Consider the following 14532-nt stretch of genomic DNA (forward strand, 5'->3'; position numbering starts at 1 on the left):
ATTGGCTAGTTTACACTTTATTCATTTAATACACCGTCAGGAGCCTCAGTAGCGGTGGAAGATCCATACGCAGCCACAACAGCCTGGCACCTCCTCCTCATGCTGGTCACCAACCTGGTCACACGTTGCTGTGGGATGGCGTTCCATTCCTCAACCAGGATATGTTGCAGGTCAGCCAGCATGTCTTTTTTTATGATAAAGCAGGTTTAAATGATGTATAAATACTGTGGAATTATTGAAACCCTCAATCCATGGAGAAATAACACAGCATTTTCAGGCAGACAGTATGGGGAAAATAAAGTTTTTTATTTAAATATTACTGCATGTAAACATGTTCTAGCAGAAACATAAAATACAAGTATGAACATGAAAATGAGCATAAAATGGGACCTTTAATGCTTAAACCTGATTAATTTTTAGCCCACTGGGGGTTGTAATCATAACATTGACATAACGTCACCCTATAAAGTTGATAAAGTGGCCATCCAGCAGACTATGAGCAACATTGCATTCATCTGAGATGCTGTGTAAGAAGGGCAAGCAACGTTTGTTCTGTCTGTTTTATGTTGACAAGACCCTCATGATCTTATTTTATGGATCCTATTTTGAGTCTGTTTTAATTTTTTCTTTAATCTGTTGGGACGAGAACCTCAGCATCAAGTTCAAGAATGCTCTATCCAGGATATTGAAAGTGAGCAGCAAGATCTTCAGAGCATGCTCTCTGACCTGTTTAACAGACACGTTTCAGCCATCGTATCCGACAGCGCCCAACCCCTATACTCAGAATTTCAGAATTTGCCTTCTGGCTCCAGGTTCAGATTCCCCCCTGTTAAGAGCAACAGGTAGAAACACTCCTTCATCCCCACAGCCATTTCACTTCTGAATACAGAAAATACAGCAAAACCCATGCTCAACGCAGGTAGGCACCGCACACACCTCTACTGCGACACCCTACTATGGGGGAGCCGATCAACCAATTGAGCAATGGTCTCCAATGAGAGTAAAATCTGTCGGAGGAACCTCGCAATGTGAATCTAATTTTTTCCAGTTTTAGGAGAGACAGAATATCGAGTAGCCAAGATAAAATCTTTTCCTACGAGCGATTAAGGAGATGAACGCAATTATGTTAGTTTGGATAGTCGTTGTAGTAATTCCGTCTGGAGGTCTACCAAAAATAGCTACATGGGGGCATGGGGGGATTTTGATCCCTATGATTTCTGAGACCACATCAAAAAACAATTGCCAGAATTGAGCCAATTTGGGGCACGACCAGAACATATGAGTCAGATCACAGGGGGCTTGTGAGCATCTATCACATCTATCATCTAATCTGTCTGGGTAAAACTTGGAGAATTTAGCCTTACTATAATGGAGTCTGTGTGTCACCTTAAACTGTATAAGGCTGAGCCTGGCACAGCTGGAGGATGAGTTGACAGCTCTAAGGGCTTTTTCCCAGAAATTGTCTGAAAAGGTCATTTGCAGTTCCTTCTCCCAATCGGTTTTGATCCTGTTGATGACAGACTCATCTGCTGGTGATAAGAGGTCGCAGAAGTAGGAGATGTGGCCCTTGGGTAAGGTTCTGGCTCTAAGCACAAAGTCTACGCCCGTGGGGGGCGGGATCTGGGGGAACTGGGGGGAGTGAGTTCTAGAAAAATTGCGTAGCTGAAAGTATCTAAAAAAGTCGCAACTACCCAAACTATAAGTAACACGCAATTGATCGAAGCTAGTGAACAGGTTGTCTATATACAAGTTTTCCAGGCAGTGGATGCCCTTCCTCTCCAGCGAGGTAAACCTAGGATCAATTCCAGCTGGTAAGAACAGATGATTATTGCAGATCGGGGTCGCCTGAGGAAGAGTAAGCCATCCAAAGCAGCGCCTAATCTGTGCCCAAATTTTTAGAGTGCCGATAACGATGGGGTTAGACGTGTATTGCGAAGGGGAGAGGGGTAGGGTGCTGCAAGCCAGGGCTTGAAGTGAGGAGGAAGTGCAAGAGTCAGCCTCAATCTGATACCAACTGCCACGGGATAGAGTGAACCAAAGCATGATCTTGTGCACGTCGGTGGCACAGTAGTAACCAAGGAGGTTAGGTAAACCGAGCCCACCCAGCGACCTGTTCCTCTGTAGCAGTGTTCTACCGATTCTCGCGTGCCTACCGGCCCAGATGAATGAAGATATAATACTGTCGACAGAGTTTAAAAACGATCTAGGTAGAAAGATAGGAAGACACTGAAATATATACAAGTACGGAGGTAAGATGTTCATTTTGATAGTTTGTACCCTTCCCGCTAAAGAAAGTGGTAGACGGCTCCACCTCTGTAAATCAGATTTGACTGCTGCCGTGAGTGCTGTATGTTTTTTTTCCTGTAGCGAACGGATAGATCTGGTGATAACGATGCCTAGATATTTAAATCCTGTCTTAGATAATTTAAAAGGTATTGACAGCGGTGGTAAATCAGCAGCCAGTTGGTTAATAGAAAAACATTCGTTTTTTTTAATATTTAATTTACAACCCGAGAGCACGCCAAAAGATTTAAGGAGTGGAAGGATATGAGGGATACTAGACAAGGGGTCACGCACATACAGAAGCAGGTCGTCGGCATACAGCGAGACCCTATGCTCTGTACCCCGTCTCTGCCTTTAAACTCACTGAAGCCGAACTGCCGCAGTGTGGAAAACAAAAAGTCCCACTCCACCCTGTCGAAGGCCTTCTCGGCGTCGAGAGATATGATCACCTCTGGTTCAGTAGGGGAAGGTGGAGTGTGAATGACGCCGAGAAGCCTTCGTACATTTGTAAAAGAGTGTCTCCCTCTTATGAATCCCATTTGGTCCTCTGATATGATTGAGGGCACGACAGACTCCAATCTACGAGCAAAGACCTTTGCGAGTATTTTCACGTCTACAAATAGAAGTGAGATTGGACGGTACGATGCACAGTGCAACAGATCCCTACCCTTCCTGAAGATTAAAGAGATGGAACCTTGCGTAAGGGTGGGCGGTAGCAAGCCCTGGTGATAAGACTGATTAAACATTTCAAGTAGCAATGGGGCTAATTGATCTGAAAACTTTTTATAAAACTCCATCGGGTACCCGTCAGGGCCCGGGGACTTGCCGCTACGCATAGACTTAATGGCGTCTTTGATTTCAGAGAGACTTAAGGGGGCGTCGAGCATTTGGCGATCACCAGTAGAAATCTTGGGCACGTCTAAATTCTCAAGAAAGGCAAGTAATTCAGCTTCGTCTTTGGGAGATTCTGATGTGTAAAGCTGGGAGTACAATGTTTTAAAGATGTTATTAATCACACCAGGGTCAGAAGTAAGGGAGCCTGAATCATCTTGTATCTGGGTGATTTGATTCAACGCTATCCTGGCCTTGAGTTGGTGGGCAAGGAGCCGACCCAACTTGTCTCCATGTTCATACACAGTGCCCCGAGAGCGCAGCATAAGACATTCTGCTTCTCTGGTTAGGAGAAGGTCAAGTTCCGTTTGGAGTCCCAGCCTTTCTTTATATAAATCAGATGGTTGGTTGCTCGAAATCAGGCTGTCTAGATTGGCGATAGACACCTCTAGCTCCTTCTGGCGCGCTCTACGAACTTTATTGGTATGACTCGCACGCAAGATAATTTTGCCTCTAATAAAAGCTTTGAGGGTTTCCCAGAGTAGTGTCGCAGGAGTCTCTACGTTTTTATTAGTCTCACAAAAGAATGTAATTGACTAAGAGACATGTTGGCAAAAGTTTGCCTCGGCCAGCAAAAGAAGGTCCAAATGCCAAAATCTAAATCCCTTGGGCTTAAGTTCAAAGTGAAGATCTAAAATCATGGTGGAGTGGTCAGATACAGTTATCGGTGAGTATTGGGTGCAGACAATTGATGGGATAAGTGTTTTATCGACAATGAAGTAATCTATTCGGGAGAATGAGCGGTGAGCATGGGAAAAAAAAGAGTATTTTCTAGCGGAGGGGTTTAGGAATCTCCATGGGCCAATATAACCATATTGGTTCATAAATGCAGAGAGAGTCTGAGACGCTCTTGAGGGTGCAACACGTCTCGAGCTCGATCTGTCTAGTGTTGAGTCTAAAACAAAGTTCATGTCTCCTCCCAGTATCAATAAGTGTGAATCTAAATTTCGGATCGTGGAAAGCAGCAGTTTCATAAAGCTATGGTCATCCCAATTGGGGGCGTAGACAGACGCCAAGACAACAGGTTGCTGGTAGAGTATACCGGAGGCAATGACGTAGCGCCCGTTTACATCGGTGATGATGGTATTAGGAGTGAAATGCACGTTTTTCCTTATCAGTATGGCCGTACCCCTTGTCTTCAGATTAAATTTGGAATGAAGAACCTGTCCAATCCAAGGCCTATTCAGTTTCAGATGATCGGAGTTACATAGATGTGTCTCTTGGATGAACATTATGTCCGCATTTAAACTTTTGATATGTGTGAAAATCTTTGCGTGTTTTACGGATGCATTCAACCCACCGGTGTTTAATGAAATGATCCTCACCGCCTGTCCGCCACCAGCCCCTACACCACCCACGTTAGCCATGACACAGCAGGTGTTTTCAGGTATGCCAGGTCGGTCCTAGAGTGCCAGCAACAAACAATAATAATAAAAAAAAGTGCAACATAAAAAAACACACAAGGAAATGTACATGAGTCCAACAAACAAGGACTCCCAGATGAAGAGTAGACAAGCAAAGAGGTCATCCCAACCACCCCAGTCTGGCTCACCTTCCCAGTGCTATCCCTCCCTGCCAGACAAACCCACCCCCATAGCTCTCAATTTCCCCTAATACAAACCTTTTCTGCCAAATAAATTGGCACCAACATACCTTTCTTTGTCATCTTTCCTTCTAAAGACGTCTCGGCACCCACATCTCTTCATTTAAACCCACACATTAACAAAGGTAAACCGTTATGAACAGTATATGAACAATAACTTTACCGATTCCGCGCTAAGAAAGTAATAGCAGTGAAGTAAAAAAAACAACAGTTAGAATGCCTCGAGAACACAACTTAGCCCTTGTGTCTTGTTCATGTTTTTGTTACTCAGCCAATGTCCGCCAGTCTGTTGGACCCACCCCATTATTGGGTTTTTAAATCAATACAGCCATAACAATTTATGTAAAAATACTTAACAGATGTTTACTTTATCCCAATTACAAGCAATATAGACAGCTTATGGTCAATATTTGCCATTTACTTCTGTAGGATATTATTTATGAACAAAAGTGCCATTTGTTTTTTGTGATAAAATGTAATAAAAAATAAAAATATATTATAATGAAGATTGGTGGAAAAAACATTTATCTTGAACAAATATAAATGAAACAATGTTTTTATTCATGTTTATTTCTTTGAACTTAATTAGAAATTCATGTCAGTCTACACAACACGAACCCCATTGAACACATAGCCTATTCATGCCAGCTTATACAACACATGAGGGGCAGAGTTTTACTGTGTGTGTGTTGCATTTTTTGACATCCATATTTCTCCACTTGCTGGCTGCTGAGGGGCTCGTTTTTGAGCTGCCTGATGGTCAGACTCATCCTCTTCTTCATACTCATTGTCAGACTCTGACTTGACAGAAATGTGATCCTAATATTCTGAAAACTCTTCCTCTTCATCTTCCAAAAGTTCTCTCTCTTCTAAAATCATTTCTAAAGCCCTCTGAGCAGAGAGTCTTTTAGCCATCTTGATCGATTGCGATAAAGAGCCACACTGCCAATTTGCAGCTGGGATATAGTGTGAGAAAGTATAGACTAGTTCCCGCAAGACAGAGGGTAAAATGTGCGGGAATGTGGGAGCAGACAGGTGTCGGTGCTTGAAATGTAACAACCTCATGCGGGAACAGCAGGAGCAGAAAGACAAAACCCACACACATATAGAAACACACACACACACACACACACACATACTTACAGCAGGCCCAGGTCAGAGGATGACAGAGTGTAGGTACTGTACACAGCACCTACAATTTCCACACATTTATCTCCCTCGGGAGTCCAGAGGACCCGAACATCACATATGTAATATAATTGTGTAGGGGGGTGTACAGTGTGCAGTCATTGAAAAACGTTCTTTTATATGTTCTTCATAGAAAATGAGCCAAGGCAAATGAGTCTGAGGTTGAAAAAATAATGAATCACATCATTTTTCTTTTAGTAAACATTGAAAACGGGTCCCACAGACCCCGAACACCACACAAGGGTTAGGTTTACCCATGGTATAACGCAATATAGAACGTTAGGGAACATTACCAATGGTGTAAACCAGGAGGCTCTATCAGTACTTGAGTAGCTATATTAGAAACCGAGCACAACAGGGTAAGACGAGAGAGAAGAGAAAAGAAGAAGAAAAAAAAAGGAATATGTAAGTTTAATTAAATTAAAATTAAAGTAAATAAATAGATGAATAGGTAAATACGGTAATAATAGAATGAAATGAAAATCAAGTAGGGGAACCGGAGCAGGTGCTGCGGTGATATAGCCAGTAGTGTCTTCATCACGGGAGTATAGCAAGAGGATATGTCAAGTATTAGTATTGTCTTTGTGCATCAACGGTATAAAAAAATAAATAAATAAGGCCGCACTGCAGCATATCTTAGTTATAAATTTTGTAGTAAAAATATAATAGTACAAGGAAAATAAAAGATAGAGATATAAAAATAAATAATAGTAGAAAAAAAGAAAAATATATATGTGTAATAAAAAAAATAAAAAAAATAATAATAATATATATATATATATATATATATATATATATAGACAGTATATATATATGAACAGATAGTCATAATAAAAGAGACATTGTGCAACGTTGGAGAACAATAACAGTGGAACAGTCAGTGCGTCTGCAGCTATGCACATCGATGTAAAGTTGGTCTCCCAGTTAATGGTGTCGTGATGGCTAGCGGAGCAGTAGCTCCAATGGAAGAACAAGGTTCACATTTGCAGAACATATGTCCTGTTGGTGGTGCAGTGGTTAGCACTGGCGCCTCACAGCTAGAGGGTTGCAGGTTCAAATCTGGCTTGGGGCCCTTCTGTGTGGAGTTTGCATGTTCTCCCCGTGTTAGCGTGGGTTTTCTCCGGGTACTCCGGTTTCCTCCCACAGTCCAAAGACATGCAGGTTAGGTTAATTGTTGACTCTAAATTGCCCGTAGGTGTGAATGTCAGTGTGAATGGTTGTCTGTCTCTATGTGTCAGCCCTGTGATGGACTGGCGACCTGTCCAGGGTGTACCCCGCCTTCGCCCAATGTCGGCTGGGATCGCCCCCCGCGACCCCTAACGGGATAAGCGGTTGCAGATAGATGGATGGATGGATGGATGGATGGATGGATGTCCTGTTGTGTCGGCCCCAGCCAAGTAGAACAGTCAGACGTGTACTCACAGTACGGTGGTTCATTGTGCTCTTATCAGATCCGTGAGTACTTCAGAGAGCATGTAAACAAGACAGTGCTGTTGGGGTGGCTAGCAGCTAGCCCAGCACAGCGGCTAAGCTAGCCGACCACTGGCTCCTGTTGGTAATTAGCCGCGAAGGCCGCAGCCTCCCCAGCCGAAGGAAACCTCTTCTTAGCTCCGCTTTCCAGCGTGATCTGCAGGCGAGCTGGAAACAGAAGCGCCGGTCTGAGGCCTAAGTTGTACAACTTAGCCATGACGTCTCGGTACTTTGAACGCTGCTCCAGAACCTCCGGGATGTAGTCTTCGAAAATCTGAACGGGCGTCCAACGGTACTGGAGGTGGCCTCGCCTCTTGCGTGCTTCGCGGACGATTAGGTCCTTGGTTTGGTAGCGGTGAAGCCGGATGATTACGGGCCGAGGCCGAGACCCCGGCTGAGGCTTGGCTACGAGCGACCTGTGTGCGCGGTCAAGTTCGGGGGGAGATTGAAGAACCTGGTCGCCAATCAACTCAACCAGGAGCTCTGAGAAGAAGTTCATAGGTCGGGGCCCCTCGATAGACTCCGGGAGACCGACAATGCGGATATTATTCCTCCGGCTCCGACCTTCCAGGTCCGAGGTCTTAGCAGTTAGCTTGGCGTTGCTATCGGCTAGCGCCGTGCATCGCTCCTCCAGCGCTTGAATTCGCCGATTTTGCAGATCAGCATTTGACTCCAGAGTCTATACGTTGGCCGTGCTCGGTTACTGCAGCCTGGGTGATGTTCAACTTCACCTCGATGGCCGTGAAGACTGTCTTAAAATCAGCGGAGATGCTAGCTCTGTGCTCCTCTAGCAGGCCTGCCATGTCGGCTAAGCATGAGATAACGCTACCACACACACTCGGAGTTTCGGCATCGCCCTTCCTAGACTTCGCTGAATTTGACATTATGCTGATATTGCAGGAGCTTAATATAGCGGGTACTGTTCAAAAATATGCTATTTAAATCTCAGGGGTTATGGAAAAGTACTGTTTTAGAGTGAATTCGCGGGAGAGCGAGGCCAACACGTCTGCTACATTCCAGCGTCACCGGAAGTCCCCCGTAAAAAATACTCTAGAATCTCAACACTGTAATGCACAATCAAACTGGACTATCAGAATGTGTAAGTTGCAGTGATGTCACATGAATGTATAAACGATTCAAATTACCATAAAGACAAGAGAAAAACTAAAATGGAAATTGAATCTCAAAGAAAAGTATTCAAACCACACAGAGAACCATAAGGAACAAGGTTTTGGGCTTTTGAAAAATATTCTCCCAGGTCTTGGGAGTCAGGAAAAAAAAAATCATTCTAACCAACACACATCAAAAGATATTAAAAATTTTTACAGAGAAGTCCTGGCGTTTTTATGTCTGTTTTCTATAAAAAGTTAGCTGTACGATCCCTTAAAGCAGTTCCTGTCAGCAGTGACCCAGAGCTCCTTGTCTGTTGCTTTGGAGGATGCTCTTCAGCAGCCTTTACAGTACAGAGATTGTGTATAACAAGTTCTTCCCTATTGCATTATGTGTTACTGTCCAAATCGCCATAAAAACCAGTCATGTTAGCATCAGTTAATCTAACTGTAGCTCAACTGTAACATGATACAAAGATTAGTTTGTGGTGGTCACATGACTAACTTAGAAAGAAAAAATAAATATTTGAAATGAAAATGTAAGTCCAAACATTTTATTCAATTTTCAATTTTTTTTTATTTATGCAATATTTTTTTTATTTAAAATGTACAGGAAGAAACATGGCCTTATGTTTCTTCCCGTACACCCGAAGTAAACCCTAACGTAAATATGAGACTTAAAGAGTAACCAGTCATAGTGTTAATTTCAGTAGACGACATTCACCTGTCCCCAGTGAAAATACACAAATTCTGTCCTCTACACAATTTTTTATTTTTTTTTAAATCTAAAGTGTGCAGGAAGAAACCGGAGCATCCGGAGTAAACCCTAATGTAAACATAAGGCCCAAAGAGTAACCAGTCATAGTGTTCATTTCAGCAGAGGACATTCACCTGTCCCCAATGAAAATACACTAATTCTGTCCTCTAGACTACATTTTTTTTTTTTAAATTTAAAGTGTGCAGGAAGAAACTGGAGCACCCAGAGTAAACCCTAACGTATACACAAGGCTTAAAGAGTAACCAGTCATAGTGTTCATTTCAGCAGACGACATTCACCTGTCCCCAGTGAAATACACTAATTCTGTCCTCTACACAATTTTTTTTTTTTTTAAATCTAAAGTGTGCAGGAAGAAACCGGAGCACCCGGAGTAAACTCTAATGTAAACATAAGGCCCAAAGAGTAACCAGTCATAGTGTTATTTCAGCAGAGGACATTCACATGTCCCCAATGAAAATACACTAATTCTGTCCTCTACACTATTTTTTTTTTTTTTTAAATTTAAAGTGTGCGGGATTAAACCGGAGCACCCTGAGGAAACCCTTTCGTAAAGATCTTGGCAGAACTTGAGCCCCTACCGCGCTCTAAAAGGTTTAGGAAGTTTCGAAAGTCTGCATTGTGGTTCCTTACCTGAAGAAATGTAATTGGACCCCTCTAGACTATGATTGAAAGCCAACCCTTTTCGGAGGGACAGTAGCTTGTGTTCAGGATGTTCCGTAAGTCTGCAATGTGGCTCGCCCTTACCTGAAGAGATGTAATTGGACTCCTCTAGACTATGATCTAAAGCCAACCATTTTCGGAGGGACAGTAGCTTGTGTTCAGGATGTTCCGGAAGTCTGCAATGTGGCTCCCCTTTACCTGCAGAGATGTAATTGGACCCCTCTAGACTATGAGTGAAAGCCAACCCTTTTCGGACGGGCAGTAGCTTCGGGGAGGGAGTGTTGAGCCCCGGGTTTTCACACTCTTTCTTTAAGGCCAGATTGTCAACAATCTTTTGTCGTGTCTGGAGCTCCCTGAACCTCTTTGCTTTTGCAGTCGGTTTTAGGAACGAACTGCCGTTTGCGGTCTTCTTTGCAGCATTCTCCTCCTGCAGTCTCAAATGTATTTCAGATGCAATGGAGATATCGAAGTTACGTTCAGAGATTCTGATTTCTCTGTTCTTCATAGCCTTCAATTGTTCTTCATGTTGGAGCAACCTGCAGTCCTCACCCCTAGTCAGATAACTGTCCAAATCACTTTGACGCTCTGCCTCTTCTTTCTCCGTGAACCTGTCTGCTTTTGCAGTCTTCATTGCAGCATTCTGCTCCTGCAGTCTGCCACGTTTTTCACTTTCGATGGCGATGTTGAAGTTCTGTACATCGATTTGTTTTTTTCTGGCCTTCATATCCTTCAATTGTTCTTTATGTTGGAACAACCTGCGGTCCTTATCCCGAGCCTGATTTAAGTCCAAATCTTTCTGCCGCTTTTCCTTTTCTCGCTGCCTTTTCTCTTGTATCGGCATCTGAATGCCGGCACGGTGTGTGTGACGCATTGCAGCACTGTTTGCCTGCTGTTCCTGCTTCTGCTTTGCCAGTTCAGCCACTCTCTTAGCTTCATACTCGGCTAAGCTCTTCTTCTCCCTCAGAGTTCTGGCGGTAGCCTGCTCCTTCTGCAAGGCCGCCGTGTTGTCAAAAGCCATCTGTTGACGTGTCCGGAGCTCCGTGAACCTCACTGCTTGTTTAGCTTGTTTAGCAAGTTTGGGTCTCTCCTCCAAATGTGTCTTTACGACTACTCTGGTTGAATTTGGGACAAGGCCTCTTTTTTTGTTTGCCTCCTGCATCAAGGTCCGGGCCTTGGGGAGTCTGTCCTCTGGTCTAGATGTCGGACTAAGTCTGAACATTTCAGCCTAGTAGTGTCGTGTTCGTTGTTCTGTAATATTAGTAGTAAATATCCTACTGACGTTCACTACACGCGTTCTGGTATGACGGTACTATCTATCTATCTATCTATCTATCTATCTATCTATCTATCTATCTATCTATCTATCTATCTATCTATCTATCTATCTATCTATCTATCTATCTATCTATCTATCTATCTATCTATCTATCTATCTATCTATCTATCTATCTATCTATCTATCTATCTATCTATCTATCTATCTATCTATCTATCTATCTATCTATCTATCTATCTATCTATCTATCTATCTATCTATCTATCATGGTGCTTTTGCTTCTAGAGCCTTTATTACATCACATTCTGTGGCTTTGCAGTCAAGACTTGAGTTCCGATGACATCATCAAATTCTGGTGCCTTCAATGGTTTATTTTATTATTATTTTTTTGTTTTTGTTTGCATTTTTTGTAACACTTTCTATGATGTTATTGGGACCTCAGATTACAGAAGGTTTTTAGAAAACGTTCTTGTAATGTGGTATAATAACAAAGATGTTTTGGGGAAGTTATTAAAGGTCCCATATTATAAAAAAAGTGCGATTTTTATGTTTTTTTTGTTATAAAGCAGGCTTAAGTCCTATATAAATACTGTGAAAGTATCGAAACACTCAATCCATAGGGAAATACACACAGCCCGTATCCAGAAACTCTGCTTTTGAAACAAGCTGTCAGGATTTCTGCGCATTCCCGATGTCACGAATATACAATATTTAGACCCTTAACACAATTTTAAACGTAAACATTCTAAATGTGTCCCAGTTAATTCCTGGTTGCAGTGTGTGTGTCAATGACATCAGCTGACAAGAAGTACACATGGATCCAAGCTGTTGCCTAGCAACGCAATTCTGTTACAATATACATACTTACATAATGCACTCATATACACAAACACACGTGTACATACATCTATGCATATAAGTATACAGAATCAATTCACGAATCGTTAGAGAGGAAAACAAGGGAGTAAAAGTGGGTCTAAAAACACCTTTTAAAGCAGGTTAAATGTTCATGAAACTCTCCCAAGAAACATAAATATATTATAGCAATTGTGTGAAACATTCAGGCCTTTTTTTTTTCTTTCAAAAAAAAGTAACAACCTAAAGCCAATTTAAATAATCTTTGAGCCCCTAAAAAGTATTGTGGCAATATTACTAGCAGATGAAGATTGTCTCATGTCGCTGCACTACTGTCTCCTACTGGTTGGTGGGGGAACCTGGGCAGGAGGTGGGATTTGTGAGTGATAATATGAAGCCTGCTTGTGTTACACCTTCCAGGTGAAAAAAACACTATTTCACTTCCCAGGCCAACAGAAGGTGGAATAAATAAAGAAAAATAAAGAAAAACAACCAAAAAGCTCTAAAAATCTCAACATTATAATTCTGTTATTAATTAATCTTGCTTTGTATGTGTTGAAGTAAGTTACTTTTATATTGATGATAAGATTCCAGACACAGTTTCCCACCTTGTTGTTCAAAATGGCTGCCTTAGAAATAAGGTCAACACTCAAAATTCTACTCATATCTCTCCGGTATTTCATGTCCTCTCTGAAGTTGTCCACAGAAATATTTTCCAGTTAGGTTCTAGCCTTGGATGAAAAACATTGGCAACTACACACATCAAGTCCTGTTTGTGAGTTTGAGGGATTTACTAATAAAAAACTGTTTGCAGCATTTGAACTGAAAATTCAAATAAACTACTATAAATACAAATACTTCATGAAGATCATTATTGTCCTGAGCCTGAGACTTATTTGGACACAAAATATAACACACTAAATAATACTGGGTGTATAGGGAGCAAATTATGTAGTCTTCCAGAGGTTTTTCTTCCAGGCTGTGCACCTTCAACAGGGTCCTACAGTCCTCATCATGTATTCCTTGACTGGGCACAGAGGGAAGGAAGGCTAATACACCCTAGACAGTAAACTCAGGTCACGTCCAGCCTCTGAGGCTTTAAATGGACTCTTTCATGGTTGGGGCAGCAGGGGCCTCTGTGGTGGGATAGTGTGTATTTTCAGCAGCCTGCATGGAAACTGCATTGAAAAACGTAGTTCCTGAGCATATCATGCCTCCATTGTGCCTCTAGAAATATATCACAGACAGGACTCGGTTTATTTCACTGGAAAACAGGTTGGGGCTTACTGGGATCTTTTAGTTTTAGTATTTGCACCTCAAGTATCCCGTGTTTTCTTAACCGCTGCATCTGAAACCAGCCCAAGAAATAGCCCCACACATAACCCCCACGTAAAACCAAAACATGTTGTGTTTACGCCTCAGTTTTTGTACCGTACATATATAGAGGATAATTAGTTGAGCTTTAGAGGTGCTGGTAGGAGGATTTTATTACCTTCGGACAGAGCCAGACCAGTGTTTTCGGTCTTAATGCTGAGGGAGGTATCAATCTTCTCATCTAACTCTGGGCAAGAAAAGAAATTAGCACATTTCCCAAAATGCCCAAAATTCCTCCTCCCGTCAGTCTGTGTATGTGCGTGTGTTTGACAAAGCCCATCTCTCAGATTGGTGTGGAATGCCAGTGACTGTAGTGACTGGTTTCCAGTCTGCACGACCTTCCCTTTAGAGCCTGTGATTCTTCAGACCAGGCATTCATGATTATAGAAGCATAAAGGCCAAGATAATGGTTAGAAAAGGGCATTTCTTTCTCAAAGTAAGCAAAGTTAATTCTGAGACCCTCCCATTTTATTTAGATTTTGTTTTTACAATTACTACAGTATTACTTACTACTACTATTGCTTACACTTATTATTGTGTTTAGTGGTCACAATCTCTAATAACCTGTCAGTCTTTATAGAATAAAACTGAAAGAGTACCTTCCAGACCTGCCACAAAGCCACACATTCAGTTCAATCAGGAGAGACTTCATTTGGAGTGAAAAAAAAAAAAGAATTGACACGTGCATAACAAGACGAGAAATGTGAATAGGCTTTGTGATTGGACCCCATCGAAACATGGTATTTTTAAGGGGGTGATGAAGCCGTAAGTGGAATAGGAATCCCCCCTCCATGGGGTCGAGACACTGGTGTGGTGGTAATGAGATGAGAATGCTGAAGATCTGGATGTGGTGAGGCGTGGATTTCTAATGAGCTCAGCCTGGGCACCGGATATGATGGTTGGATGTGGTTGATTTAAGATCGTATTAAGATCTGCTTGGTTTAACTAAAAGAGTGAACGCCCATAATCAGCTGATTAAGAAGAAACGGGAGGAGTGAGAAAGAGAGAATTGTGAATGAATGCAGCATAGGGATGGTCTTCCTGA

The 14532-nt window shown here is 42.2% G+C and overlaps 1 protein-coding gene across 2 annotated transcripts; it reads right to left on the reverse strand.

The window, feature by feature from the left end:
* Nucleotides 1-9221: 9221 nt before the first annotated feature.
* LOC141759817 (uncharacterized) lies at nucleotides 9222-11281 on the reverse strand. 2 transcript variants are annotated; one of them, XM_074622217.1, is made up of 2 exons: nucleotides 9764-11281; nucleotides 9222-9435 (listed from the first exon to the last, which is right to left on the reverse strand). In XM_074622217.1, the coding sequence occupies exon 1, from the start codon at nucleotides 11199-11201 to the stop codon at nucleotides 9897-9899; it is 1305 nt and encodes a 434-aa protein (XP_074478318.1). In that variant the 5' UTR covers nucleotides 11202-11281; the 3' UTR covers nucleotides 9222-9435; nucleotides 9764-9896. The 2 variants fall into 2 exon arrangements, with proteins under 2 accessions (XP_074478318.1, XP_074478317.1); XM_074622216.1 differs by having other exon boundaries at nucleotides 9222-9600.
* Nucleotides 11282-14532: the final 3251 nt, after the last annotated feature.

The sequence above is a fragment of the Sebastes fasciatus genome, chromosome 21 (assembly GCF_043250625.1).
Source record: "Sebastes fasciatus isolate fSebFas1 chromosome 21, fSebFas1.pri, whole genome shotgun sequence".
NCBI lineage: Eukaryota > Metazoa > Chordata > Actinopteri > Perciformes > Sebastidae > Sebastes > Sebastes fasciatus.

Coding starts and splice junctions, on each gene's coding strand:
- LOC141759817 (XM_074622217.1), bottom strand. CDS start 11,201: ATGTTCAGACTTAGTCCGACATCTAGACCAGAGGACAGACTCCCCAAG.